The 26,392-nt window shown below is 42.8% G+C and overlaps 1 protein-coding gene across 2 annotated transcripts in view; it reads right to left on the bottom strand.

Annotated features, from left to right (window-relative positions):
• The window catches only part of CD80 (CD80 molecule), a 35,720-nt gene extending 9,821 nt beyond the window's left edge, over positions 1–25,899 (bottom strand). The window contains exons 1-4 of one of the 2 annotated variants that reach the window (XM_003261854.2): positions 25,720–25,899; positions 23,931–24,230; positions 10,850–11,167; positions 3,375–3,656 (exon numbers count right to left, since the gene is read on the bottom strand). In XM_003261854.2, coding sequence (XP_003261902.1) covers positions 3,375–3,656; positions 10,850–11,167; positions 23,931–24,030 — 700 coding nt within the window. In that variant the 5' untranslated portion in view covers positions 24,031–24,230; positions 25,720–25,899. Of the gene's footprint in view, positions 1–3,374; positions 3,657–10,849; positions 11,168–23,930; positions 24,231–25,719 lie in introns of those variants that run through there. The other variant, XM_030801704.1, reaches the window with a different exon arrangement.
• Positions 25,900–26,392: the final 493 nt, after the last annotated feature.

Raw genomic sequence — 26,392 nt, 5'->3', positions numbered from 1 at the left:
CTCAGGTATGTCTTTATCAGCAGCATGAAAATGGACTAATACATTTTCATGTCAAAGCTTTACTCACATTGACCTGTAACATTTCTATGAACTATACACTTAATGTATATTTGTTAGTGCAGTCAGCCCTTGACCTCCCATAAATGCATTATTTGCTTTTGAATCTTATTCTAAAGAATCCCCACGCAGTCCAATTAATGAGATTTGAGACATTTATACCCTAAAGCTCTCCAACCACAAAGACAAAAACCTTAAGTTAGCAAACTATAGCACATGGGCCAAACCTGTCCTGCACCTGTTTTTAAAAATGAAATTTTGTGGCTGGGCATGGTGGCTCACGCCTGTAATCACAGCACTTTGAGAGGCTGAGGCAGATGGATCACCTGAGGTCAGGAGTTCGAGACCAGCCTGGCCAACATGGTGAAACCCCATCTCCACTAAGAAAATACATAAATTAGCCAGTTGTGGTGGCAGGCACCTGTAATCCCAGCTACTTGGGAGGCTGAGGCAGGAGAATCGTTTGAACCTGGGAGGCAGAGGTTGCAGTGAGCCGAGACCACACCATTGCACTCCAGCCTGGGCAACGAGAGTGAAACTCTGTCTCAAAAAAAAAGAAAAAAAAGAAAGAAAAGAAATTTTGTTGGAACATAGCCATGTCATTCATTTATGTCTTGTCTGTGGCTGCTCTTTTGCTACAACCAGCAGAATTGAGTTGTTGCAACAGAGACTGTGACTGCAAAGCTTAAAATATTTACTATCTGGCTCTATTCAGAAAAAAATTTGCCAACCCCTGTCCTAGAATGTCACATATATCCATATTCCAATATAAATAATGTCCAAATCAAAATGCAATCCAAGCTAGTATTACTGATTTAATAATCAGTACTGTACTGTTTTCTGCCTTCAATCAGAGTAATGTAAAATTGGTTGAATAATGCTATAACAAGAAAGTAAAAATAGAGACTTAATAAACTATATGATTGAAGCCTCATTTTAATAAAATTTTTACAACACATAAAAGATGACTGAGACTGGTAAGTTTGGAGTATCAATAGTCATGTCAAAGTTTGGTTTATATTTGAACCAATTTTCCCAGGAAATTTTATCTCATTGAGGAAAATAAAGAATCTGCTGTAGCTGGGCATGGTGGCTCATGCCTGTAATCCCCACACTTTGGGAGGCTGAGGCGGGCGGATCACCTAAGGTCGGGAGTTCGAGACCAGCCTGACCAACATGGTGAAACTCCGTCTCCACTAAAAATACAAAAATTAGCTGTGTGTGGTGGCTGGCACCTGTAGTCCCAGCTACATAGGAGGCTGAGGCAGGAGAATTGCTTGAACCTGGGAGGCGGAGGTTGCAGTGAGCCGAGATCGTGCCACTGCATTCCAGCCTGAGTGACAGAGCAAGACTCCGTCTCAAAAAAAAAAAAAAAAAAATCTGCTGTAACACTGAAAGATCTAGAGTAAATTATATACTAGCATGAATTACTAGACCATCTAAAATAAATTATCCACTTCGCAACTACAAGTAAAGACATGAAGAATTAAGACATGCCATATAGTATATATTGTGCCATATACTTATGTGCAACTGTATTATCAAACTCAGTGTATTGTTTCTTACTATACAGTCACAAAACCTATCCTTGGGAGTGGGGCTAGGGGTAGGGAGAGAGACCTGTGGTCCTCTGTATGATCAGCCATACAATTTAAACAAGTATTAATATTTCGAGCATCTGAGTTCACCTTGTAAGTAAGCCATCTTAAGCCATTATAGGCCTAAGATGTATATATTCATATAAACCCAACATTTTCATTTTATATTTTCAAATGATTTCACCTCTTGGGGAAAGAGAATTCTCTGAGTTTACTACCAGTAGGGTAAAATATTTGCTCCAAAATGACCCTTTTCAGGCGTTGTCTTTAAGGAGTTTGTCACTCACCTTTCCCAGACTTGGTTCAGAATGAACCAGTAGTTCTTAAAAAGCACATTCACCTACAAAAAAAAATTGTTTGGCACCATGGAACCATGTGGGCAGCATGCCCTAAAAGAACACCAAATCCCTAAGGGCAATTGCAAAGGGCACATTTTATTGCTTTCAATAACACTATTGTTACAAAAACTTTTTAAGATGAATGCTTGATGGATAGTGGTGGTTAGTATATATAAATTTTAGAATATTTATTACAAGAAAATAAGGCCGGGTGCAGTGGCTTACACCTGTAATCCCAGCACTTTGGGAGGCTGAGGCGGGCGGATCACGAGGTCAGGAGTTCGAGACCAGCCTGGCCAACAGGGTGAAATCCCATCTCCACTAAAGATAGAAAAAATTAGCCAAGGGTGGTGGCTGGCGCCTGTAATCCCAGCTATTTGGGAGGCTGAGGCAGGAGAATTGCTTGAACCCGGAAGGTGGAGGTTGCAGTGAGCCGAGATCGTGCCACTGCACTCCAGCCTGGGCAACAGGGCAAGACTCTGTCTCAAAAATAAATAAATAAATAAAATAAAAAGAAAATTTGTAACAATATCACACCTTGCACAGTGACTTTATTTTTTTAATTTATTTTTTTAATTATTTTATTTATTTCTTTTAGAGACAGGGTCTCACTCTGTTGCCCAGGCTGGAGTCTAGTGGAATGATCATAGCTCACTGCAACTTTGAACACCTGGGCTCAAGTAAGCCACCTGCCTTACCCTCCCAAGTACCTAGGACTATACATGTGTGCCACCAAGCCTGGCTAATTTTTTAAATGTTTTGTAGAGTCAGGGTCTCATCATGCTTCCCAGGCTGGTCTTGAACTCCTGGGCTCAAGTGATCCTCCAACTTCAGCCTCCCAAAGTGCTGGGATTACAGGCGTGAGCCACTGTGCCCAGCCTCACAGTGACTTTAATAAGTCATAATAGCACATGTCATTTGTGTATCTAAAAGTACTATAAAATACTATCAAAGTGAATATGACAATTCTAAAATATATCTGGCCGAGTTACAGTAATGTGCCATGTAACGTTTTCAACGACATTACGCATATATGATGGTAGTCCCATAAAATTATAATACCGCATTTTTACTGTACCTTTCCTATGTTTACATATGCTTAGGTACACAAATACTTATTGTGTTACAACTGCCTATGTATTCAGTATAGTAACATGCTGTACAGGTGTGTAGCCTCAGAGCACTAGGCTGTACCATGTAGCCTAGGTGTGCAGTAGGCTATACCATCTAGGTTTATGTAAATACACTCTGATGTTCAGACAATGACAGAATTGCCTAATGATGCATTTCTCAAAATGTATCCACATCATTAAATGACACATGACTATATTGTCTTTTTAGATTCGATATAGTAGAAACTCCCCAGAACAATGTCACTTACGTGTATTCCAGTTGAAGGTCTGATTCACTCTCAAATGTCCGTACTTGATGAGACACATGAAGCTGTGGTTGCTTGTCATATTGAAATCCAGTTTGCTGCTAACAGCATAGAGCTCAGTTTCAGGATCTTGGGAAACTGTTGTGTTGATGGCATTTAATTCTTCTCCGTTTTCCAACCAGGAGAGGTGAGGCTCTGGAAAACCTCCAGAGGTTGAGCAAATTATCCTTCTAATATTAGAAGTTGGAATTTCAAAGTCAGATATACTAGGTGTAGGGAAGTCAGCTAAAGAAAGAACAAGAATATATAATTACATATAGTTACAAACCTATGTGTGTAGAGGTTTATTTTTAAATAATTTTCTAGCTTTAATAAGAATTGATAAAGGCCAGGCACAGTGGCTCATGCCTGTAATCCCAGCACTTTGGGAGGCCGAGGCAGGTGGAACACCTGAGGTCAGGAGTTTGAGACCAGCCTGGCCAACATGGCAAAACCCCATCTCTACCAAAAATATATAAATTAACCAGGCGTGGTGGCAGGCGCCTATAATCCCAGCTACTCAGGAGGCTGAGGCAAGAGAATCGCTTGAACCCAGAGGGTGGAGATTGCAGTGAGCCGAGATCGTACGACTTCACTCCAGCCTGGGTAAAAGAGCAAGACTTCATCTCAAAAACAACAAAACAAAACAAGAATGATAAAATGAGATATAATTTGCAACTTCCCATTAATCATTAATAGTTACGTATAATCCAAAGACTAACTTTGATTTGAATTGGTTATGTCAATTCTTTGCCACTTTTGATGGAGATAGGAGGGCACTTATTAGAGAAGTAGGTTCATGTGAATAAATGTTGCCAGAGTACTTGCACTTGTAAGAGATGAAGAGAAGAGTAATAGACAACATTTGCTGAGCTCTTGTTTGTTAGGTCTGGACCTTATCTGATTTGTCCTCACAGAAACCCTAGAGAGGTAGGTTGTAGATCTAAAAAGGTCAAAGATCAGTAATTTCATATGATTTAACCTAATATAATTTCCATTTTATGAGTAATCAAACTGAGGTTCAGAGAAATTATAACTAACCAGTAATGGCAGAATTCAAATCTGTCTGACACCAGAGCCTGTCTTTTCTTGACCTTGCCTTTCTTTCTTTTCTTCCCTTTCCTTTTCTTCTCTTCTCTTCTTTTCTTCCTGATGCTTCAGGTACACAGGTGGCTTTCTTCTATGTTATCTATTTATTTACTAAACTATAATGAACACCTGAAAACCCACCATCCAACTTGAGACCCAAAACACTGACAGTTACTTAGGTGAATCTGCTGGTATGGTGTCACCTATCCTGTCCCTCTTTCCCTTACCTAAGGTAATCACTATCACTATCCTAAATTTGTAGTTAGCATTTCCTTGCTTTTTAAGAGGTTGTCTTTTACATGAGAGGCCTACCCCTTTGCTCCTGAGAATGGTTTCTCATGTCCTCCTTTCTGGCCTTACCCTTTGGACACTGACTCTTAAGTCTGATACAAGTAAGGGCTCCATGAGGTCGTGTTTCCCTCTTCTCTCTGACTACCTAAGCTTAATACATAAATAGAAAAGGCTTTGCCTAACATAGAACTTTCGTTTGGAAAGGGTCTAGATGGGGGGAGAGAAAACATAAATCTGGTCAAGGAGAGGAGATCTTGGAGAAAGGAAAATGCTGCCTAATTTGCAAACCTGTGACCTGCCTTTTGAGGGGGCATTGTGTGCGTGTGAGTGGGGGGCAGGCATTGAACTATAGTCATGAGCTTTTTGCTTCTACTGAGTCTCACCAACATCCCACCCCCCCAAAAAATACCCATGACCAGTATTTTTAAATTTGCATATTTATTTCTGGATGGGTTTCCCCTCTCTTTATTCTTTCCTGAGACCATGGGCAAAGCTGTTTATTTTAGGTGAGAAGAAAAACTGTGAACCACATCAGTAATATTTTCATTTGAAAATATCATTGAAATTTATTTGAATAAATTTATTTGAATTCATTTGAATTTTTAAATTATTTTGATAGTAGACATGCTGTTTATTTATTTAATATGTATATGGAAGCCTGAAAAATAGAAAGCTGTATAGATTGAGTTTTGTTGTTACTTGGTTTGGGAGTCTTCCATGCATAATTTATGACTTCTCGGTGTTCTATATATTTGTCTGAATTAATTACTGGGATGAAGCTATGCTAGCTTTCAAACAGGAGATGCCTTTCAGAAATTTGTATATTGTGCAGTTGCCAGACCAATTAAATACCTGGTTGAAATAAAAAAAAAAGTAATCTTTTACTCAGAAAAACCTATATCCAAACTACAACATTGAGCCTATAACCTCATTCACCACACTTTATTGATTTTCATACTATTTTGATATGCCTTAAAGGGACAGGAAGGCCTTCCTAGCATTCCTCTAAGACACTTGAGGCACTCTTTCATTTATATATTTGCTCCCCTTAAGATACTGAAGTACAAAGTACAGGAAAATAAATGCAGAGAACATAGGAGAAAGATACTCTAGCAGCTTCGTCACTTATTCTTACACATAAAGAGTTTAGCTTCTTAGCATGAATGTAGGGATTCAATCTCCCCATAGAGTTAGCTTTCTTTTCTGAATTCTGAGCCCCACAGAGATGTCTTGTAGCATAAGGTCATCAAGAGCAGATTTTAAAACCAGTTCTGCCTTGTGACCCTGCATCAATAACTTACCCACCTTTAGTCTTAGTTTGCTCATCTATAAGATAGGGATACTAATACCCAGCGTTGTAAGAATTAAATGACATCATTCATAGAAATCACTTAGCACAGAGCCTGACACACAGGAAACTAAATAGTCTCACTCTGTTGCCCAGGCTGGAGTGCAGTGGCACCATCTTGGCTTACTGCAACCTCCGCCTCCTGGGTTCAAGCGATTCTCCTGCCTCAGCCTCCAGAGTAGCTGGGACTACAGGCGCACACCACCACGCCCATCTAATTTCTTGTATTTTTAGTAGAGATGGGGTTTCACTGTGTTAGCCAGGATGGTCTCAATCTCCTGACCTCGTGATCCACCAGCCTCGACCTCTCAAAGTGCTGGGATTATTGGCGTGAGCCACCACACCCAGCCAATGATAGCTATATTTAAGTGGGTCTTGAATTTATCCTCTCTTAGGTAAGCCCCCTCATTTAAATCAGGTTGCCAGGCAAACACTTCCAGGAATGCCTTGTGGCACCTAGAATAATGAGGATAAAGGGAAGCCATGACAAATGATTATAATTGCCAGGAAAGGGGAAAAGTTGGATTTGGTTGGAGGTGAAGTTACCTTTTTTTTTTTTTTTTAATGAACCCTGTCCCTAAATGAAGTTTGATATGTTCCTGAGCCATTTTTAGTTGGCATTGTTATTTCCCACTTATTAATTTATCCTATAAGATCGACTCATGACACAGGCAGCTGACATCTAGAGTATTCTCTTTCTTATAACATCGATATGTTTTGTGTTATAACTAGGAATAACAAATCCAAAAACTCATATCCTAAATTATTAATATGATTCATGTTCATTTCTGTGCTCTGCTTTTCTGGGAAATAAACTACAGGAATGCCACTCATACCAGGAATTGTATTAAAAATCTTTTCAAGGCCAGGCGCACTGGCTCATGCCTATAATCCCAGCACTTTGGGAGGTCAAGGCAGGAGGATTGCTTGAGGTCAGGAGTTTGAGACCACCCTGGAAAACATGGTGAAACCTTGTCTCTACTAAAAATAAAAAATTAGCCAGGCGTGGTGGCACATGCCTGTAGTCCCAGCTAGTTCGGAGGCTGAGATAGGAGAATTGCTTGAACCCAAGAGGTAGAGGCTGCAGTGACTCGAGATCACGCCACTGCACTCTAGCCTGGGTGACAGAGTAAGAGACTCCATCTCAAAAAAAAAAAAAAGTTTCAAAATCTTTCTTGGCTTAGAACAGCCTAAACTCCATCTCCCACCTTTTTTCTAAGGTGATCTGTTTAGGGTAACCATTCCTAAGGTCTTGTGAGATTGTGAACAATCAAAGATGTTGTAAGACTGTGACCTTTGTATCTCATTTTAATTAGTTAACCCAATTTTTACCACTCTTAATAGGAAAGGGTAAGAATATCTTACGAGGAAAGGAATAGGTGCACACGTTTTAGGAGGAAAAATCCATTAACCTAGTTAAGCTGTTAACTAATGTAGCTAGTTCTCAAACATGCCAGTTAATGGAGGTTTTCATATGGCTATGCTGATATTATATTACCATTTTGCAATCTTAGACAAATATAGGGTAACCAACTTCTCCTATTTGCCTGAGACTTTCCCAGTTTTAGCACCAAAAATCTTGTGCCCCAAATAAACCCTTTGGTTCTGAGCAAAGAGGATAACTGGTCACTCTAGCCAAATGAGAGCTTAATTCCTTGCTTCTCAAACTGTGGTCCTCCACAGCAGCATAGGCATCACCTGAGAGCTTGTTAGAGGTGCAGAATCTCAGATCCAAACCCCAGACCTACTGAACTTAAAGCTGCATTTTTTAACAAGACCCTCAAATGACTCATAGGCATGTAAGCATTTGAGAAGCACTGCTTTGACTCAATTGGAAAATTCAGAATGCTTCTCAGTAAAATTAAGCAAGTGACCTTTTTGTCTTCCCTTTACTGGATTTTGTCCACCCCCACACCCTCGGTTCTGAGTACCCCAGAAATCTCACATTGTCCCCTTAGCTGTCCTTGGTCTCTTACAGTAATCCGCTAATAGGGCCTGCTCCCCTTGAAATGTTTCCTTTTTTCACTCTTGGATTTTCTTCTTTATCTTTCTATCCAAATTCAGCTGACCTGAGTCTACTTCTCTCTGGGTAGTCCATTAGAGGACTACGTACCTAATGTAATTAACTAATACAGGCTAATATATTTGTGGTGCCACCTCCCACCCCCCACCCCAGGAAACACATTTTCATTTTAACAGAGATCTTTTAGGAGGAAAATGGAGACATTAGCAGGAATGGCTATGATGATGAGAATTTCAGGAGTCAATGCAAGTGAAAATTGTGGAAGAGGTAGGCTTCTTAGTACCCCTCAAATCACATCACCATATAATAATTTATTCTATCCAAGAGCAGAGAAAACACTGAGTGAAGTTTAAGATAGTTCCATGTAACTTTGGCTTACTCCCCAAAACTTTAGATGTGATTTGGATGTCACAAGTAAAGATTCATAGCTAATGATCAAAACAAAGAAGAACAGTAAGGAATTCACTAAGGATCTGCTGAAGTTATCTATTATCAAGGTTAATCATTATGTTTTATTAAGTAAGAAGTTTGGTTTTCACTACAGGCTCAAGTCCCAGGGGAAAAAAGAAATATGTTCAAATTTCAACTGTGAGAAAATGGCTCAGGGCTATAATTTCTCAAAAAGGGCTCTGGCTCCTTCAGTATCCTCTGTTAATACTGTGATTAAAGTGAAACCCCCTTTGCAAAATTATGACTGAGACAGTGAAAGAGATCTAACTTAACTGACTCCATCTTGCTTCTAACCTCCAAGCTGTCTTTGTTCATTCCTGGGCGTAGGCTGAACTAACTTTGGGAGAAACTTAGTTTATAGTTTATAGTTTAAACAAAGACGGTAACAGCCCTTTCCCAAAGCAGACCTCCTTCTTGCCTGGGGACTAGATTGCCTTTGTAGAACTAACATTAGCCACAAGATTAGAAATTATGGTTTAGGAGTCATAAAGCTGGAGGCTACAACATTCTGACCCTCCCTAAACTGCTCCTAAGATCAGTGCTTGAGCTATTTTGCAGCCCCTGCACTTGGATCAGCTGGCACCACCCAGATCAATAAACTGGCTCATCTGACCTTGTGGCCCCCACCCAGTGCAAGAAGACAGCTTCAACTACCTGTGATATCATCCCGGACCAATCAGCACTCCCAGCTCACTGACTTCCCCCGACCCACCTAGTTATCCTTAAAAACTCTGCTCCCCAGATGCTCGGAGAGACTGATTTGAGTAATAATAAAACTCCGGTCTCCCGCACAGCCGGTTGTTTGTGAATTACTCTTTATTGCAATTACCCTGTCTTGATGAATCGGCTTTATCTAGGCAGCAGGCGAGGTAAACGCCTTGGGCGGTTACAAAAGCAAGGGTCCTTTCTTTCCGAGACCAGAAATGCTTGCCTTCCACAGTAGGTACATAAACAGGGCTTTGATTCATAAATTAGTTTTTTTCCTTGTGGCAGGAATTAATTATGCATCCAATTCTCTAACTTTTTTTTAAGACAGAGTCTCTACCACTAGGGAAAATACCCTCCTCTGTAGTCTGCTTTGTTTTTTTTGTTTTTTGTTTTTTGTTTTTTTGTTTTGAAACAGTCTTTGCTCTGTCACCAAGGCTGGAGTGCAGTGGCACCATCTCTGCTCACTGCAACCTCCGCCTCCCAGGTTCAAGTGATTCTCCTGCCTCAGCCTCCTGAGTAGCCAACATGTCCCTGGCTAATTTTTGTATTTTTAGTAGAGATGGGGTTTCACCATGTTAGGCAGGCTGGTCTCAAACTCCTGAGCTCAAGCTATCCACCCACCTTGGCCTCCCAAAGTGCTGGGATGACAGGCTTGAGCCACCGCACCTGGCCCAATTCTCTAACATCTAACTTTTCAGGACTGACTGCTAGATTAGAGCTTCAGATATGCAATAAGTAAGTTATCACTTTGAAAATATTAGAATATAATAGTAAGATAGCCATAGTAATAGACATTCACATACTACCCAAAAAAGATTTATGCCTCCATTGTTCTTTTACCTCTTCTTTTCTTCTTTCTTTCCTTTTTTTTTTTTTTTTTTTTTTTTGAGATGGAGTCTTGCTCTGTCACCCAGGCTGGAGTGCAGTGATGCAATCTCGGCTCATTGCAACCTCTGCCTCTCAGATTCAAGCGATTCTCTGCCCCAGCCTCCAGAGTAGCTGGGATTACAGGAATGCGCCACCAAATCTGGCTAGTTTTTGTATTTTTAGTAGAGACGGAGTTTCGCCATGTTGGCCAGGCTGGTCTTGAACTCATGACCTCAAGTGATCCCCCCGCCTTGGCCTCCCAAAGTGCTGAGATTACAGGCATAAGCCACCATACCCAGCCCCGTTACCTTTTCAGCATACTTTCACAGGCATATATTGCTGGGTCAAGTGCAGTTAGTAGCAAGGCTACATCAAATCAAAGATGCCCCTTGGTGATTGAGAGTCGCTTTAGGTCATTACAGTGCCCCAGGATGATTGTCATGAACTTGGATTGTCAAAGAACAAGAAATGCACATTAACAGATATTTCCAGGACATCTTTAGAAACCAGTTAGAGTTTATCATACAACTAGAGACTTAACTCCAAGAAATGAAGTGAGATACATCCCTCTTTGGTAAAATTTTCACTTAAATCAATAGTCATGTGTCTTTAAGGGCATTAAGAATCTGCCAGCCTAGAGTAAAATCAGAAAATCCCACCAACCTTTGACTGATAACGTCACTTCAGCCAGGTGTTCCCGCTTGAAAGCGTCTTTTTCATACTTCAGAACAACACACTCATATGTGCCCTCGTCAGATGGGCGCAGAGCCAGGATCACAATGGAGAGGTTATTAGTGATATCAAAGATGGTCCGGTTCTTGTACTCGGGCCATATATTCATGTCCCCAGACATCATAGTCAGCACCATTTTCTTCTCCTTTTGCCAGTAGATGCGAGTTTGTGCTAGCTCTTCAACAGAAACATTGTGACCACAGGACAGCGTTGCCACTTCTTTCACTTCCTTGGTCACGTGGATAACACCTATAGAGAGGCAAACAGAACAAGATTGTATATTTATTAAATATGGATTCCTGCACGGTCAGGAATCCAAAGTCAGCAGTAACAGAACTTAGGGTGTTGCGTCTAGTGACTAAGCATCAATCCAGTTTGATTTTTGGGGTCCTCAATGCTTTTTTTCTCTTCATTTTTTAAAAATGTGGTAAAAAACACATAACAGGCCAGGCGTGGTGGCTCACACCTGTAATCGTAGCACTTTGGGAGGCCGAGGCAGGCAGATCACTTGAGGTCAGGAGTTCAAGACCAGCTGGGCCAACATGGTGAAACTCTGTCTCTACTAAAAATACAAAAAATTAGCCGGGTGTGGTGGCAGGTGTAGTAATCCCAGCTATTCGGGAGGCTGAGGCAGGAGAATCACTTGAACCCAGGAGGCGGAGGTTGCAGTAAGCTGAGATTGCACCCCAGCCTGGGCAACAAGAGCAAAACTCCATCTCCAAACAAACACGTAACATAAAATTTATCATCTTATTGATTTTTAAGTGTACAGTTCAGTAACGTTAAGTATATTCACATTGTTGTGAAACATCTCTAGAAATTTTCATTTTGCAAATCTGAAACTCTATGCCCATTAAACAATTCCCCTTTCCCCCTCTCCCCTCAGCCTCTGGCAATTGCCATTCTGTTTGTTTGAATGAATTTGGCTACTTTAAATATCTCATAGAAATAGAATCATACAGTAACAGCCTGTTTATGATTGGCCTATTTCACTTAGCATGATGCACTTCAAGGTTCATGCACATTGTAGCATATGATAGGATTTCCTTCCTTTGGAATGGTAATGAAGTGATCATAAGGATAATGAATAATATTACACACACACACCCCCCACATTTTGTTTGCCCATTCATCTGTAGATGGACATTTGGCTTGCTTCCCACCTCTTGGCTACTGTGCTGCTATGAACATGGGTGTGCAAATGTCTCTTCAAGACCCTGCTTTCAATTCTTATGGATATATGGAATTTTGGGGTCATATGGTAGTTCTATTTTTAAGTTTTTGAGGAACTTCAATAGTGTTTTCTATAGCAGTTGCACCCGCAATGCTTGTTAAAGGTTTTGGAAGTCACTATCTAGAAAAACTAAATGTGATTGCATAAAAAACAAATTTGGTTTCGAAAACAATGAAGACAAATCACTAAAATCGGACTCATGGACCAATCATTATAACATAACCTATCCCCTTCCTTTTTCTTGAGAATTTTCCAATGGCATGCAAGATTTAGGAGCATATGAGCCTTCTCTCACAGCAGGCAATTTTTAGTCCTGTTACTTCTTATTTGGTTTACCTAACACAATACCACCCCCAAGAGAAGTCAGTCCTGACTAAGGTTCTGGGTACAGTGGTGGTGGAGGAGGGCAAGGTGCTGCTGCCCACCTCTGTCTAGATAGCCTATACTGAATTACTCTTCATACTATTTCCTTTTTTTGCTTCCTCTGTGGTGGCTCTATGGAGGGGACAGGTGCTATTTCATTTAATCCCCCAACAACCCCACAAGATATGTATTATTTTCCCCATTCTGCAGCTGAGACAACTGAGAGATTGAGAGGTTCAGGAAGTCTAGGACAGGGCAGGTCAGCCTGAGATTCCAAGGGCCTTTGATTCTGCAGTCATGACGAAGAATAAGGGAGGGAGACGAGGTCAACTAAGAAGAAAAAATAGGGCCATACTTCAAATAGGTAGGGAATATAATCAATCTTCATTATTTATGAATTCCCACTTACAGAAGGCCTCCTTCTTGGCTGTGTTGCCTGGTCACTTGATTAGGTAATTTTCAGCTACTACTGCCTTGAGAAATAAGGAAGAATTTCACTATACAGACCTAGTCTCTGATGCTCACTGCCTTTTCCCTTGCGTTTCTCCTACAGCCCCCCTCCCCACAATCACGTGATGCAACAACACACACACACACACACACACACACACACACACAGATAAGCACATGTACACGCATTCATTTAAACTATAGAACTGCATTTAACCATGGGAAAAATCTAGGAATAAATTTTATCCAGATTAAGTGAGCTAAAGACAATCCATTTCATGTGACTTCACTGGTTTGGCACAGGAATAAAACCTTCATCTGTCACCTTAATACACATCCTGATTCCTCCTCTTTTCACTTGAGTGACTTCAGATTTAAAGTTCTCAGGACTGCCTACTTCCCTACCCACCTTAAAGGCAATCATGACTAAGTGCACCCTGCTAACATCCTTGCCTAGAGGCTCCTGGTTGTTGGTGTAGAAAGAACATGGGCTTTTTTTATTCAATAAAATCCACAGTAGCTGTGTGACCTTAAGCAACTTACTTTACTTCTCTGAACCCCAGTCTTCACATTGGTTATTATGAGGATTAAATGAGATAATTTATGGCAAGCACATACCGTAATTCAATGCCTAGACACACACCAAATATGAATCCCATTCTCCTTTCTCCAAGGGGGTGGGGAATTTACTAACTTCTAAGGCTTTTGATTTCATCTTTGGACAATTTGACTGAGGAAGTTTTGCTTTGCTTTATGTTGAAGTCTGTTTCCCTCCAGCTTCTACATGCATTACAAAACACATCTCATTCTTCTTACGTAACAAGACTTGCAGATATCTGAGGATACTTATATTCTCTCTCAGATAGTTCTGCAGGTTCCCATCTGCCCCTGTTCCTTGTTGATGTACTGAAAGTGAGTACCCTCACTTTCCTCACTACACAGTTTGATTTGTGTGTATATTTTTTTGAGAGAGCAAAGTCACTAAATCTAACATTCCAGACATCCACTGTGTGATTGGCTCAGAGTAGAACCGGGTTGTCACCTCCTTTACCTAAATCTATGTTTGCAGCCTAAAGTTGAATTCAATATATTAGCAGCTACCTTACACCTTTGATATAACTATTGATATAGTGACAAGCAAATTGCCTTATTTTTCCACCTACACATACCACTGTGTGCTGCTCCTACATCCAGTTCAACACCCCACCAAATGGGTAAAGCTCTTCCAGTGATGTTATCTTTCAAGAGTTATCCAGAATCTTCCCCTTCCCTGCATCTCCATAAGACGACACATCTTTCTTTCTTTTTTCTTTTTCTTTTTTTTTTTTTGAGACAGAGTCTTGTTCTTTTGCCCAGGCTGGAGTGAAGTGGCATGATCTCAGCTCACTGCAACCTCCACCCCCAGGTTCAAGAAGTTCTCCTGCCTCAGCCTCCCGAGTAGTGGGGATTACAGGCGCCCGCCATCATGCCCAGCTAATTTTTGTATTTTCAGTAGAGACAGGGTTTCCACCATGTTTGCCAGGCTGGTCTCAAACTTCTGATCTCAGGTGATCTGCCCACCTCAGCCTCCCAAAATGCTGGGATTACAAGTGTGAGCCACCGCGCCTAGCATGATGAGACATCTTGAGCATTCAGAAATATGGAAAGGCACCTGCTTGTCTTATTTATACAGCCAGATGCCTATGGGCCAGGAGTTGGGGACAGAGACAGGGATCCCTAGTGAGGGAGAAAGTCCACTGGTCCCCTGAGAAGACCTGGATATAAGTGCCAACCATGGGTTAAACAATGTACTCAGCCCCAGGGGATATGAAAGTCATAGTAAGTAATGTGAGGTCTGGAAGGGACTTCCATGATCATTCATTCTCATGGCCATATCTTACAAATGAGGAAACTGAGCTGAGGAAAAGAAACTGCCCCAGTTTTACACATTTTTTTCTTTCTGGCCCAGGCTTTTAGGGCCATTTTTCTTGTTTACCGATTTCTTCAGTTTTAGGCCACAGTCAGTAAGTTAAGCCAACACTGTACCCACCCACCCCAATCCAGCCCTACCACTGAGCCCTTTTGCTATAAGAAACAGAGTCCCAGGCCTGTAATCCCAGCACTTTGGGAGGCTGAGGTGGGCGGATCACGAGGTGGAGTTTGAGACGAGCCTGGTCAACATGGTGAAACCCCATCTCTACTAAAAATACAAAAAAATTAGCCGGGCATGTTGGGACACACCTGTAATCCCAGCTACTTAGGAGGCTGAGGCAGGAGAATCACTTGAACCCGGGAGGCAGAGGTTGCAGTGAGCCAAGATCACACCACTGCACTCCAGTTTGGGTGACAGAGTGAGACTCCATCTCAAAATAAATAAATAAATAAATAAGAAACAGAGTCCCTTTCTTTCTAGGCCTGATTGATCCCATGGTTTCAGGCTGAAATGACTCCCATGCTTACACCTTTGGACTATTTCTACCATCTTCAGGTACCCTAAATGGATCCTATATCCTGCCTTTATCTCTTTGGCTATCTGCAGTCCATGCCATACAGTTACCCTCCAGCCTGGATTTCCTGAAAGAGTTTTTATTTAAAATATTCTGTTCATTTCTCCATCCATATAACCAAGAAATACCGGCACATCGATATCTAAACTAGTCTCTGTGTCAATAGCACCAAAATTCCTTAACAGGCTGTATTTTCTGATTTTTGGTTTAGGAGGCATGGTCATTCCTCCTAGGCTGTTGTAGGACCTAAAAGCAGCATCCCTCTAAGGCCCCAGTGCCCCCTGCCCAGTGCTATCGTACTGTGCCTTCTGGGCCCTGTATCCCCTGGAGCCACACAGGTCCCCTTAGGGAGACCCATGTCTAGGGACTTCATTTCCAAGCCCTCTCTCTTCTTAGATAGCAGGATCATGGGGCACTAGCACCTTTCCATCTCACCAGCCATTCTCAGGCCTCTGTCAGACTGGATACGGCCCCACCACAGCACTGAACAAGAGAGTTTTGTGATGGTGGGTATTTGCATAGCAAAGTGAGGTAATGCAGAATGGTCCAGACACCTCTTCAGCAATTGTGTGGAATGTTGCCAGTCCCTGCTTTAGGGAATATAACTGAAAGAAAGGAAGAAATAAAAAGACATACTTGAAGGGAGCATATTTCAAAGTGAAGCTATATTAGCTAAAGATCAAATGACAACCCAGACACTCCTAGTGTTGCAAGGAAAGCAAAATGAGACGTAGAAGGAACATGGGCTATCCATCTCCATTGACTTGGATTCTAGTCCCAGCTCAGCCACTTGCTGTTTCATCTGTTTCTTCATCTCTAAATAGGTATGACACCTACCCCTTGGGATCATTGGAAAATTCAGTTCAATTAAATAATATAAATAAAAAGTCCCAAGGACATAGCAGGTCTTCTGTAAGAGTTTTCATTTTTCTTTCTCCCTCCTCCCACTGCCAACTCCTACCTTTCATTTCACTCAAGGGTCATGTCAGATATATAGCACTGTGGTCTTGCTATGGGCCAGACAGACAGCAACTCACTTATCTGGGCCTCCCAATAATAGGGTCTTTCCCCACTGAACTATTTGTTCTCACCCAAAAAGAATCCAATATTTCTCACTGATTTTGGTATGTGGTGATGTTAGCAAAAGCAGAAAGCATAGCTGAAAGAGAAACTATCTAATTTCGGTGATGGCTTCTAAGGAGTTTTTGTCCCGCCTTCTGAGAATAAGCGTGAGGAAGAACAGGACTAAAAAGAGGAACCCAAAATCTTCCGAACAATTTGGAAATTCACATAGGAACCCAGTTTTCAGGGTTCCACCACACAGAGACAGAAAACAGTCATTATAAATTTGCCCAACAAATTTATATCAATTTTGTCTGTTTTAGGGACTCTATCACACACAGACAAAAAGTAGTTGAAACTGAAATGTCTCTAACGATTTTGTCTGCTTCAGTGACTCTGGCGGGGAAAGTCAGCGCCTGGAAATCTCAATATTACTGTCTCAAACCTGGTTGAACTTCTGAGCTTGCTTTGCCATTTTTGAATGGGCATTGTAACACCTACCCAACCCAGTGGGTGCAAGGATTCAAAATGAGATACTGCTCATAAAAGTCCTCCACAGTACCTAGGACATTAGAAGGAGCCAGTGTCTTCCCCAGAGATCCACACAGTTCAGGTCCCACGTTGCTCACATCTACTCTCGTGGCCCCTTGTCAAAGAGGCCTTCCCTGACTCTCCTTGAACAGTGCCATCCTCCCTGCCCCCCTCCATCCTGCTACTCTTTAGTCTCTTTGCCTGATTTGTTTCTCTTCAGGCTTGTCTCCAACTGATATATATTTTTACAACTGTGATGTATATTCACAGGTATATGTGATACATAATTACATATGGAGCTATGGAGCAGAGGCTTCCTCCTTTGTTCACTGCCATATCTGCAGTGTCTAGAACAGAGCCTGGCCCATAGTAGGTGCTCAGTAAATACTTGCTGAATACATGTCTAGGCATGAGGAAATGAGGTCTGGCTCCATCCACTGTGTATTAGAATCATAACCTTGAGCAAGCTGGGTAACCTCTTTGGGCTTCAGGTTCCATCTCTGTAAAACAGTCATAATACTATTGCTGTGATTTGAATGTGTCCCCTAAAGGTTTTGTGTTGGAAATTTAATTCCAGGTGCAACAGTGTTGAGAACCGGGACTGTTAAAAGGTGATTAGATCATGGAGACTCTGCCATCATGGAGAGATTAATGCCATTTTCTTGGGAGTGGGTTCACTACAGCAGGAGTGGCTTCCTTATAAAGGATGGTTTTGGCCTCCTTCCCACTCTGTCTTGGGCGTGCTCTCCTGCCTTTCTATCCTCTGCCATGGGATGATGCAGCAAGAAGGTCCTCATCAGATGTGAGCCCTTTGACCTTGGACTTCCCAGCCTCCAGAACAGTAAGAAATAAATCTCCGTTCTTTCTAAATTACCCAATGTCAGGTATTCTGTTATAGCAGCACAAAACAGACTGAGATAACTATCTTCCCTGCTTCACATAATTATCACAGCGATCACAGGATACCAGATGTAAAGTGCTTTCTTAACTGTAGAATGCTCTACAGATTTTTAATGGGGCTGTTCTTTCTCATGCACAACAGCCTGCTTTGCTGAACCACACCCCCATAGGACCAGCATCACCATGGTAACTGGCTGATTCTTGAACTGAGTTCAGTGCCCATAGCTGGCATGGGGAGCCCATCCTGCACCTCTACCCAGCAGCAGTCAGAAAGGGGCAGAGGCTGTGAGAGGAGGCAGAGAGAAGGCAGAGATGGACGGCAACGCTGCTTGCCTTCTGGCGAATGCGTGGAAACTGCCCACCTGTACGCCACAATGGGGACACTCAACAGTGCTGGCCTCAGCCTCTGCCTCTCCTGACCCCTTGGCCACCCTCCTGCTCTGACCACTTCAACTCTGGACTGCTAGCCACCCAGGAGAGGAAGCTATTTGCCAACAAATGTAGAGACCTCTAGTTTTAGACAAATAATGGACCTCTCGGCCGGGCGTGGTGGCTCACGCCTGTAAACCCAGCACTTTGGGAGGCCAAGGCAGGCGGATCAGGAGATCGAAGATCATCCTGGCTAACACGGTGAAACCCCGTCTCTACTAAAAATACAAAAAAAAAAAAAAAGTAGCCAGGCGTGGTGGTGGGCTGATTTTTGTGTGGAGGACTTTTATGAGCTGTAGTCCCAGCTACTCGGGAGGCTGAGGCAGGAGAATGGCATGAAGCCGGGAGGTGGAGCTTGCTGTGAGCCAGAGATCGTGCCACTGCACTCCAGCTTGGGCGACAGAGCGAGACTCTGTCTCAAAAAAAAAAAAAAAAAAAAAAAAAATGGACCTCTCAAGGACTCAATCTAGGCCAGGCACCCGTAATCCCAGCACTTTGGGAGCTGGCCAAGGCGGGTGGATTGCTTGAGCCCAGGAGTTCGAGACCAGCCTAGGCAACATAGCAAAAACCCCATCGCTACAAAAAAAAAAAGTAGATCTCAATCTACAACAGAATATTATTTCAGAATATTATTTGGCCGTAAAAGCGAATGGAGTACTAAGACATATGTAACATGGATGAACCTGAAAGACATAATGCTCAGTGAAAGAAAATAGTCACAAAATGCCACATATTGTAAGAAATGTCCAGAATATTCTTTCTTACCTGGATTCTGGAAAAAAAGGAAGAGAAAAGAAATGTCCAGAACAGGCAAATTCATAGAGACAGAGAGTAAATTAGTGGTTACGAGGGGATGGGGTACAGGGGAATGAGGAGTAGCTACAAATAGGCACAGGTTTCTTTCTGGGATGATGATTTCCATCATCATCCAGAACATTTCGTTCTGGAATTCGATAGTGATGGTGGTTTCACAAAATTGCAAATATACTAAAACCCACTGAATTGTATACTTTGTTTGTTTGTTTGTTTGTTTACTGAGGCAGAGTCTCGCTCTGTTGCCCAGGCTGGAGTACAGTGGCATGATCTTGGCTCACAGCAACCCCCACCTCCCAGATTCAAAAGATTCTCCTGCCTCAGCCTCCTGAGTAGCTAGGATTAAAGGCATAGGCCACCTTGTGTGGTTAATTTTTGCATTTTTAGTAGAGACAGTGTTTTACCATGTTGGCCAGGCTGGTCTCGAACTCCTGACCTCAGGCAATCCACCCACCTCGGCCTCCCACAATGCTGGGATTACAGGAGTGAGCCACCTGTGCCTGGCTGAATTGTATACTTTAAAACGTTGAATTTTATGTCATTGCAAATAAAACATGAAGGGAAAAAAAGAATCCATACCAGGAAGACCTGAGTTTTCTCACCCTCTCCATACAGCCTGGAGGCCTGGAGGATGCAGTGGCCAGTCTGCAGTGCCCCTCCCAGGGAGTTCAACCTCAGCAGCCGTTAGAGAGGCTGCCCTTGCAGGGGTCTGGGAGCTGCATCACCACTGCTGGTGGAGAAGGGAAAGAAGCAGTTGACACAATATCTCTTAACTCACCAAATGATGGGACATACATGATCTCCCTGGAAACACAAGTGTGCTTTTTAAATAAACATTTTCCCTGACTATAAAATAAACATTCTCAGAAAGAATGGAAGATATAGAAAAGTGTGAAAGTCACCTATTATCTCACCACCTGGAGATTTTACCGTTCCTGGTTTGTGCACACTCTTCCAACAGGAGTAACCTCCCTCTAAATGTTTGATTAGGTGAACTAGCACGGGCAGGGCTGCTGTCAGCCCTGGGCTAGGTGCTAGCCACACAAAGGAGACAGGCAGAGCTGCCTCTGGCAGCCGCAGGCTTGAGAACTGTGTCTCCTGGTGTTCACACTGTTCCTGACTTTTCCGCCTGTTTAGACCCTGCTCATATACTCTGTACCATCTGATCCTTACTTTTTCTCTTTCTAAACAGTATTTATATCCTTAAAATGCTCAGGGACTTGAACAGCTGTTGTCAGGGTGATGACAGCAACAATCACTGCTCATGGGACCCCTGGGCCAGCAGCATAGCGGTGTGTGTTGCTGGGAGAGGAGGATGTGTTCTGTGAATGGTGGCACTTTGGGGCATTCTCTTTTCTCCTAGCTCTGAATTCTCAGACTATAAACTTATAGGCAATGTTTTTCCTACATCTCTTGCCTCCTCCTATAGGAGGCCTTTCCCCTCTCCTTACACCTGACCCTCTCTTAAAGGACTCCAGCTCTGAAGGAAAAGCTGCCCACATTGGCCCCTCTGAGGGCTGCCCTGTTAGAGCCTCTGCCTTACTGCCACCAGTTGCTGGAGTACAAAGTCAGGTGTTTCTGCCCCCATAGACAGTGCCTGCAGGCCTCGGGGGGGGGGGGGGGGGCGGAGGGAGAGGAGCCTGGCTGGTTCCACCCTGTGCATGAAAGAGGAGTCCCTTCCCCTGGGCATCAGTGGCTGGGCAGGAGGAGAGGGGGAACACCTCTGCCATGGTGTGGCTTCCTGACCTAGGGCAGGAGAGGAAGGCCTAGTGTGGCAAATCTCTGCCCTCAATAAAGCCCTCTATAATACTACTCCACTGTATTCACTGAATCTCGCCTCCCACAGACCATGCACAACTCACACCTACACTCCCGTTGAGCAGTCCTCACTAATTTTACATGGTACACACTCTCCAACCCATCAACTTCCTTCTGTTCCAATTCTTTTCATCAAAGACATCATCAGTTACTGTAAGTTACTGAAATAACCTCCTGATAGGTTTTGCACAGTCACTGTGGCTGCCCTACAAGCCACTCTGTTCTTCAGTAACACGTTTTTCTTTTTAAAGTTATTTACACCTTTACTACTGAAACTCAAAGTGTATGGTGGAGCAGCATCAGCATCACCCAGGTGCTTCTTAGAAATGCAGAATCTCAGGCCCCATCCCAGACCCACCTAAGCAGAAACGGCATTTAAAAAACTATATAGACTTTATTTTTTTGAGCTGCTTTAGATTCATTGAAAAAATGAGTGTAAAGCACAGAGGATTTCCATATACCCTCTCCTCACATATTCACAGCTTCCGCCACTGTCTACATCCTGCGCCAGGGCAGTACACTTGTTACAATCAATGTGCCTACACTAACACATCATTACCACCCCAAATCTAGAGTTCACGATAAGGGTCACTCGGTATGGCATATTCTATGGGTTTGGACAAATTTACAAGGACTTATATCTATCATTACAGTATTATGCAAAATAGATTCACTTCTCTAAAAAATTCCCTGTGCTAGAAACTGCAATTTAGCAAAACCCCCAGGCTATTGGTATGTGTAAAGAGTGAACAGAGCTGGGGTAGACTACGCCACTCTCCTGGGTAAAGCCCTTCCAGCTTCCTAAATAACACGCGGATTCATGACTACAGTCCACAAGTGCTGCAGGGTCTGGTTCTTGCTCACTGGGCCAGTCCCTCCTCTGCTACTTCCCTAGCTCACTGCCCCTCCTTGCTGGCAGGGGAAGACAGCACTTCCTCAGGCAGTGCCTGTGCCCTGCCTTCAAAGCACTTGGCTTTGTTGGCCACACCTTAACACATTCATTTGAGTGGCTATTGGATTACTTTTCCTCTTTCTAATGATAGTAAATTTCACAAACGCAAGAGCCATGTCCCCAGGACCAAGAAAAGTCTCTTGCTTTTAGGAGATGCTCATGTTTGTTGAATTAATAAATGATTAAACAAAAGAATGAACACCTGTGCCAGCCTCATCCTTACTTTTGTGCCTTTGTCCAGGCTGTTGCCCTGACCAGAATTCTCTCTCCATCATCCATCTGCCTCTGTAAAGCCTGCCCTCCTTGCTGCAGCCCAGTCTGGTACCCACTTTCCCAGATCTTGGGCTCCTACAATCAGGGCAAAGCATTTCATTGCTCTTTGCTTGTTCTACCTGGGTTAGCTTTGCATTTCCCCAACTAACATATGCAGACTTCTCTGGGTGCAGGAATCCTAATAGCCTCAACTTTTATGGCCCACCTGGTGCACAGCAGGTGCTTCATTGACTCAGTCACAGCAGCAGTAAAACCAGGATGTAGCTGGAGAACAAGGTGCTTTCCTAAACATCTTTCTTTAGCTCAAAGATCTCTTTCCATTTACCTCTGACCCTAATTTTTCTGGTACAATTTCTAAAGTCTGGGTTTTAATTTTTATTTTATGTCTTCTTTTACTTTTTTATGGTTCTCCCTCTTTCTGTGTCTCTTCCTCCCTGCCCCCCTTATTTCTGGGAAGCCTGTACAAATTTCCTTCTAAATATTTTAAACTTAAACTCCTCTGTACTCCCCAGAAGACTAGTTTGGGAATGCTTCCCCAACTCCCCAGAAGGAAATTGTAACTGTTGGAAATGTAATGTAACTGTCAAATATATACAAAATCTGAGGTGTAAATTGTGAAATGTAAGCCATGGTTCTCTTGGTTCTGAAACAATGTAAAATAGCTCTGGACAGAAAGTTTTAAATGGCCGCCATTGCAGTCAAGTAATCTGTGTGCCCCCAACTCCTCTTCCCTTCCCTCTACCTCTCTCTCACACCTCTGATATTGTAGGCAGTACTTTACGTGAGAAGTTTTTAAGACAAGGACCCTTAATAGTTAGGTCTTTGCAGACTGGCAGATCATGCTGGAGCCCAAACTTCTTTATTTTTGGGAAACTGAGAGGTATGCTGCTCACTGGAAAACAGATCTTTTGTTTTCTGATTTAAAATAAAAAATCAGAACCATCCTGCCAGCAGGGACAAGCCTCAACCTTCTTGACAGTCCCAAAAGTTCAGCACTCTTAAGATCACCTGAGCAGGAACAAAAGCCTCTAGAAGTCAAATTATTACTTTCAGGATGTGTATATAATACCTATGTGGCAGATTAAAACTAACTAAAAATACAATTTTGTGCTAAATCTGATACCACTTAAAGTCAGATGCCAATGTTGAAAAAAGATCTCAGCATCCAAAGCAGAACAAAGAAGATTAATGTATTAAGAGGAACTTAAGAAGGTTAAGAAGATTAATGTCATTAAGAGGAATTGTCCTCAACTACTCTCCTGCCTTCAAATTGGAAAGAAGATCACCATTGTTCAATTTTAGAAGCAGGACGCTTTCGCTGAGCTGTATCATGAAAACAGTTTGAGACCAGACTCCGAGGCCAGTATTGGCACATCACAGAATGAAAATGAGCATCTAATATTCACGGAAGAGACCATTATGAATCGGCTGTATGGTTTTGTTAAAATAGCACTGTCCCTTCCATGCTTCCTTGAAGGCCTGGGTTCTTGAGTTAACTTGTTTGCTAACTTGCTGTGTGATGATAGGCAGGTGCTTTAACCTCTTTGGACCACAGTCTTCCCATCTTTAAAACGTTCTGAAAACACCCTGAAGGTTCCTTCCGGCTTATAGGATAATAGAAGGGAGCAGCTCAGAGAACCCCACCTACTTTCTCTTAACCCTATAGCAGTTGATTCAGTTAAGTTTCTGAAAGTTGCTTACCTGAACAGAAGCAAGAAAGACCAGCCAGCACCAAGAGCTGAAAGAAATTGAGGTATGGACACTTGAATGGTGATGTTGCCTGCCTCCGTGTGTGGCCCATGGCTTCAGATGCTTAGGGTCAAAAGTGAAAGCCAACAATTTGGAGCCAAGTAAGACCAGGGCACTTCCCGGGTACAAAACAGGCAGGGCTGATGACAATCCAATTGCCCACGTAGAGGACCGTCCAGTGATGTTTACAAAACACACGGAGATTGGAGGGTGTTCCTGGGTCTCCAAAGGTTGTGGATTTAGTTTCACAACCTGAAAAAGGAACAAATAAAAGTCATTCAGGAAGGAAGGTGTGCCTACTGTGAGTTGTAAAACTCCCGAGTTGCCTGCTAAAATTAGTTGGAGCAACCTCTAAAGCAGGGCGTGACCCTCAGGAAAAGCGAATTGAAATTCTGTGAGGGTACCAGTTCCAAGAACCAACCACAGCCCTTCCATTAAAAGGCTTTCTACTTAATAGGTGGGGTTAAGATTTGGTCAGAAACAAGAGAGCTCTAAGGACCCTCCGTATCTGTTAGCCAAACTACTAAAGTTCAAATCCTCTTCTGAACATACCAAGAAACACAGAAAAGAGAGTAAGGGTGTATTTTGTCAAAGGCAGGACCTAAGTTATGAAATAACTTCTCTCTTGACATTAACATAAGAAAACAATTATCTCAATTCTTTAAACCCTCTGCTCAAATAATATATCATAGAGGGGTATGAGATCTCAATAACCAGAAAAGTCTATCCGTAAAAAGGGAGGGAAAAAAGACACTGCAAACGTAACTTATTAAAATTATGTACTCCAGGGCCAGGCGTGGTGGCTCACGCCTGTAATCCCAGCACTTTGGGAGGCTGAGGTGGGTGGATCACTTGAGGTCAGGAGTTCCAGACCAGCCTGGCCAAGATGGCAAAACCCCATTTCTACCAAAAATACAAAAATTAGCCAGGTAGGGTGGTGGGTGCCTGTAATCCCAGCCACTTGGGAGGCTGAGGCATGAGAATTGCTTGAATCCAGGAGGTGGAGGCTGCAGTGAGCCAAGGTGATTGCAACACTGCACTCCAGCCTGGGTGACAGAGACTCCAACTCAAAAAAAAAAAAAAAAAAATTATGTACTCTCATGTGAGGTGGCCAGGGATTAATTTTTCCAGTAAATACGTCAAAATTGAGAAATGAAAATGAACACTGTGCTCCACTGTCACCCCTTCAGGCTGTTACCAGGACACAGCCCCGTGCTGCTCAGAGAATGCTTGAGTGTCCTCTTTGGAGACCACCCTAGAGCTAGAGTTCCAGCCACGCCATATTGTTTTATTAGCCATCATCCATTTTAGGCAGGATTAGTTAAAAGAGATTTATTCACCAGAATTTGTTTTTCTTAAGATAGAATCTTGTTCTGTCGCACAGGCTAGAGTGCAGTGGCGTGACCATAGCTCACCACAGTCTCAACCTCCCGAGCTCAAGCGATTTTCCCACTTTCACTAGAATTTTACTGGCTTGAAAATTCAAATATGGCCCACAAAAACAATATTTGCTAGCATCTAGGACATTTTAAAATAATGGGCCACAATTCTCACTATGATGCTCCAAATACGTCGGGAAGCCACAGCCTCCTGTGGGAATGAGACCCTGAGGGTTCCTTTGAGGGCAAGCATGGATCCAGGAGATGGTAGTGGAGGTATTGTTTGTTTAAAAAGCAGTGAGGTTGCTGGTAACTAGTTCTACCAAGCTATCCCATAGTAAGATAATAGTAAATGTACTTACTTGCTGAAGAAAAATTCCACTTTTTCTTTAAATCCTTTGATTTCAGGATAAGACTCCACTTCTGAGATGTTCTCTTCTTACAGTCTATAAAGCAATGACAAGTCACTCCGTTTTTCTTTGGGTGATCTCTCAGAGAGGTGACATTTCCCCTTCTAACTTCCGTTACTTGACAGAGGGTTTGAGTTAGCTCAGAAGTACTTCTTCAGTGCCAGGAGTTGGACAGGGTGTTTGAGGAAGCGCCGTCTGCTGCTGTCTTCTCCCGGTTGCTTTTGTAGAGGCTGTGGCTGGGGCAAATCACACAGCAGCCTCCCTCACCACTGTGCACAGACTAATAAACGTGAAAACCACGAGCACCAGGCGGCCTAGGGGAAGAGAAAAATGGTGCCCTAGAAGAGGGAGGAGCATCTCGCTAGCCTTGCTGTGTGATGGGAGGCGAGCTTCATGGGCTGGCTGTTTCTGTGCTGGTCTCAAGTTTTGTTTTAGCACCCAGAGTTAATCCTGAGTCCCTGCAGGAATAAGCTGTCGACCTCATATGTAGGGAACACTTTTGGGAGAATGCTCAGCTCACAAGACCACCCAACTGTACTCCCACCTCTGCATCCCACCATCTTCAGAGAGTGGGCTTCTGCCAGCCACGCTGGACAGTGAATTCTGGTCACCCTAGCCACAGTTG

Source organism: Nomascus leucogenys, chromosome 21, assembly GCF_006542625.1.
Source record: "Nomascus leucogenys isolate Asia chromosome 21, Asia_NLE_v1, whole genome shotgun sequence".
Lineage (NCBI taxonomy): Eukaryota > Metazoa > Chordata > Mammalia > Primates > Hylobatidae > Nomascus > Nomascus leucogenys.
Note: the sequence above shows the minus strand (reverse complement) of the source record. Positions and strands in the feature narration are given on the sequence as shown.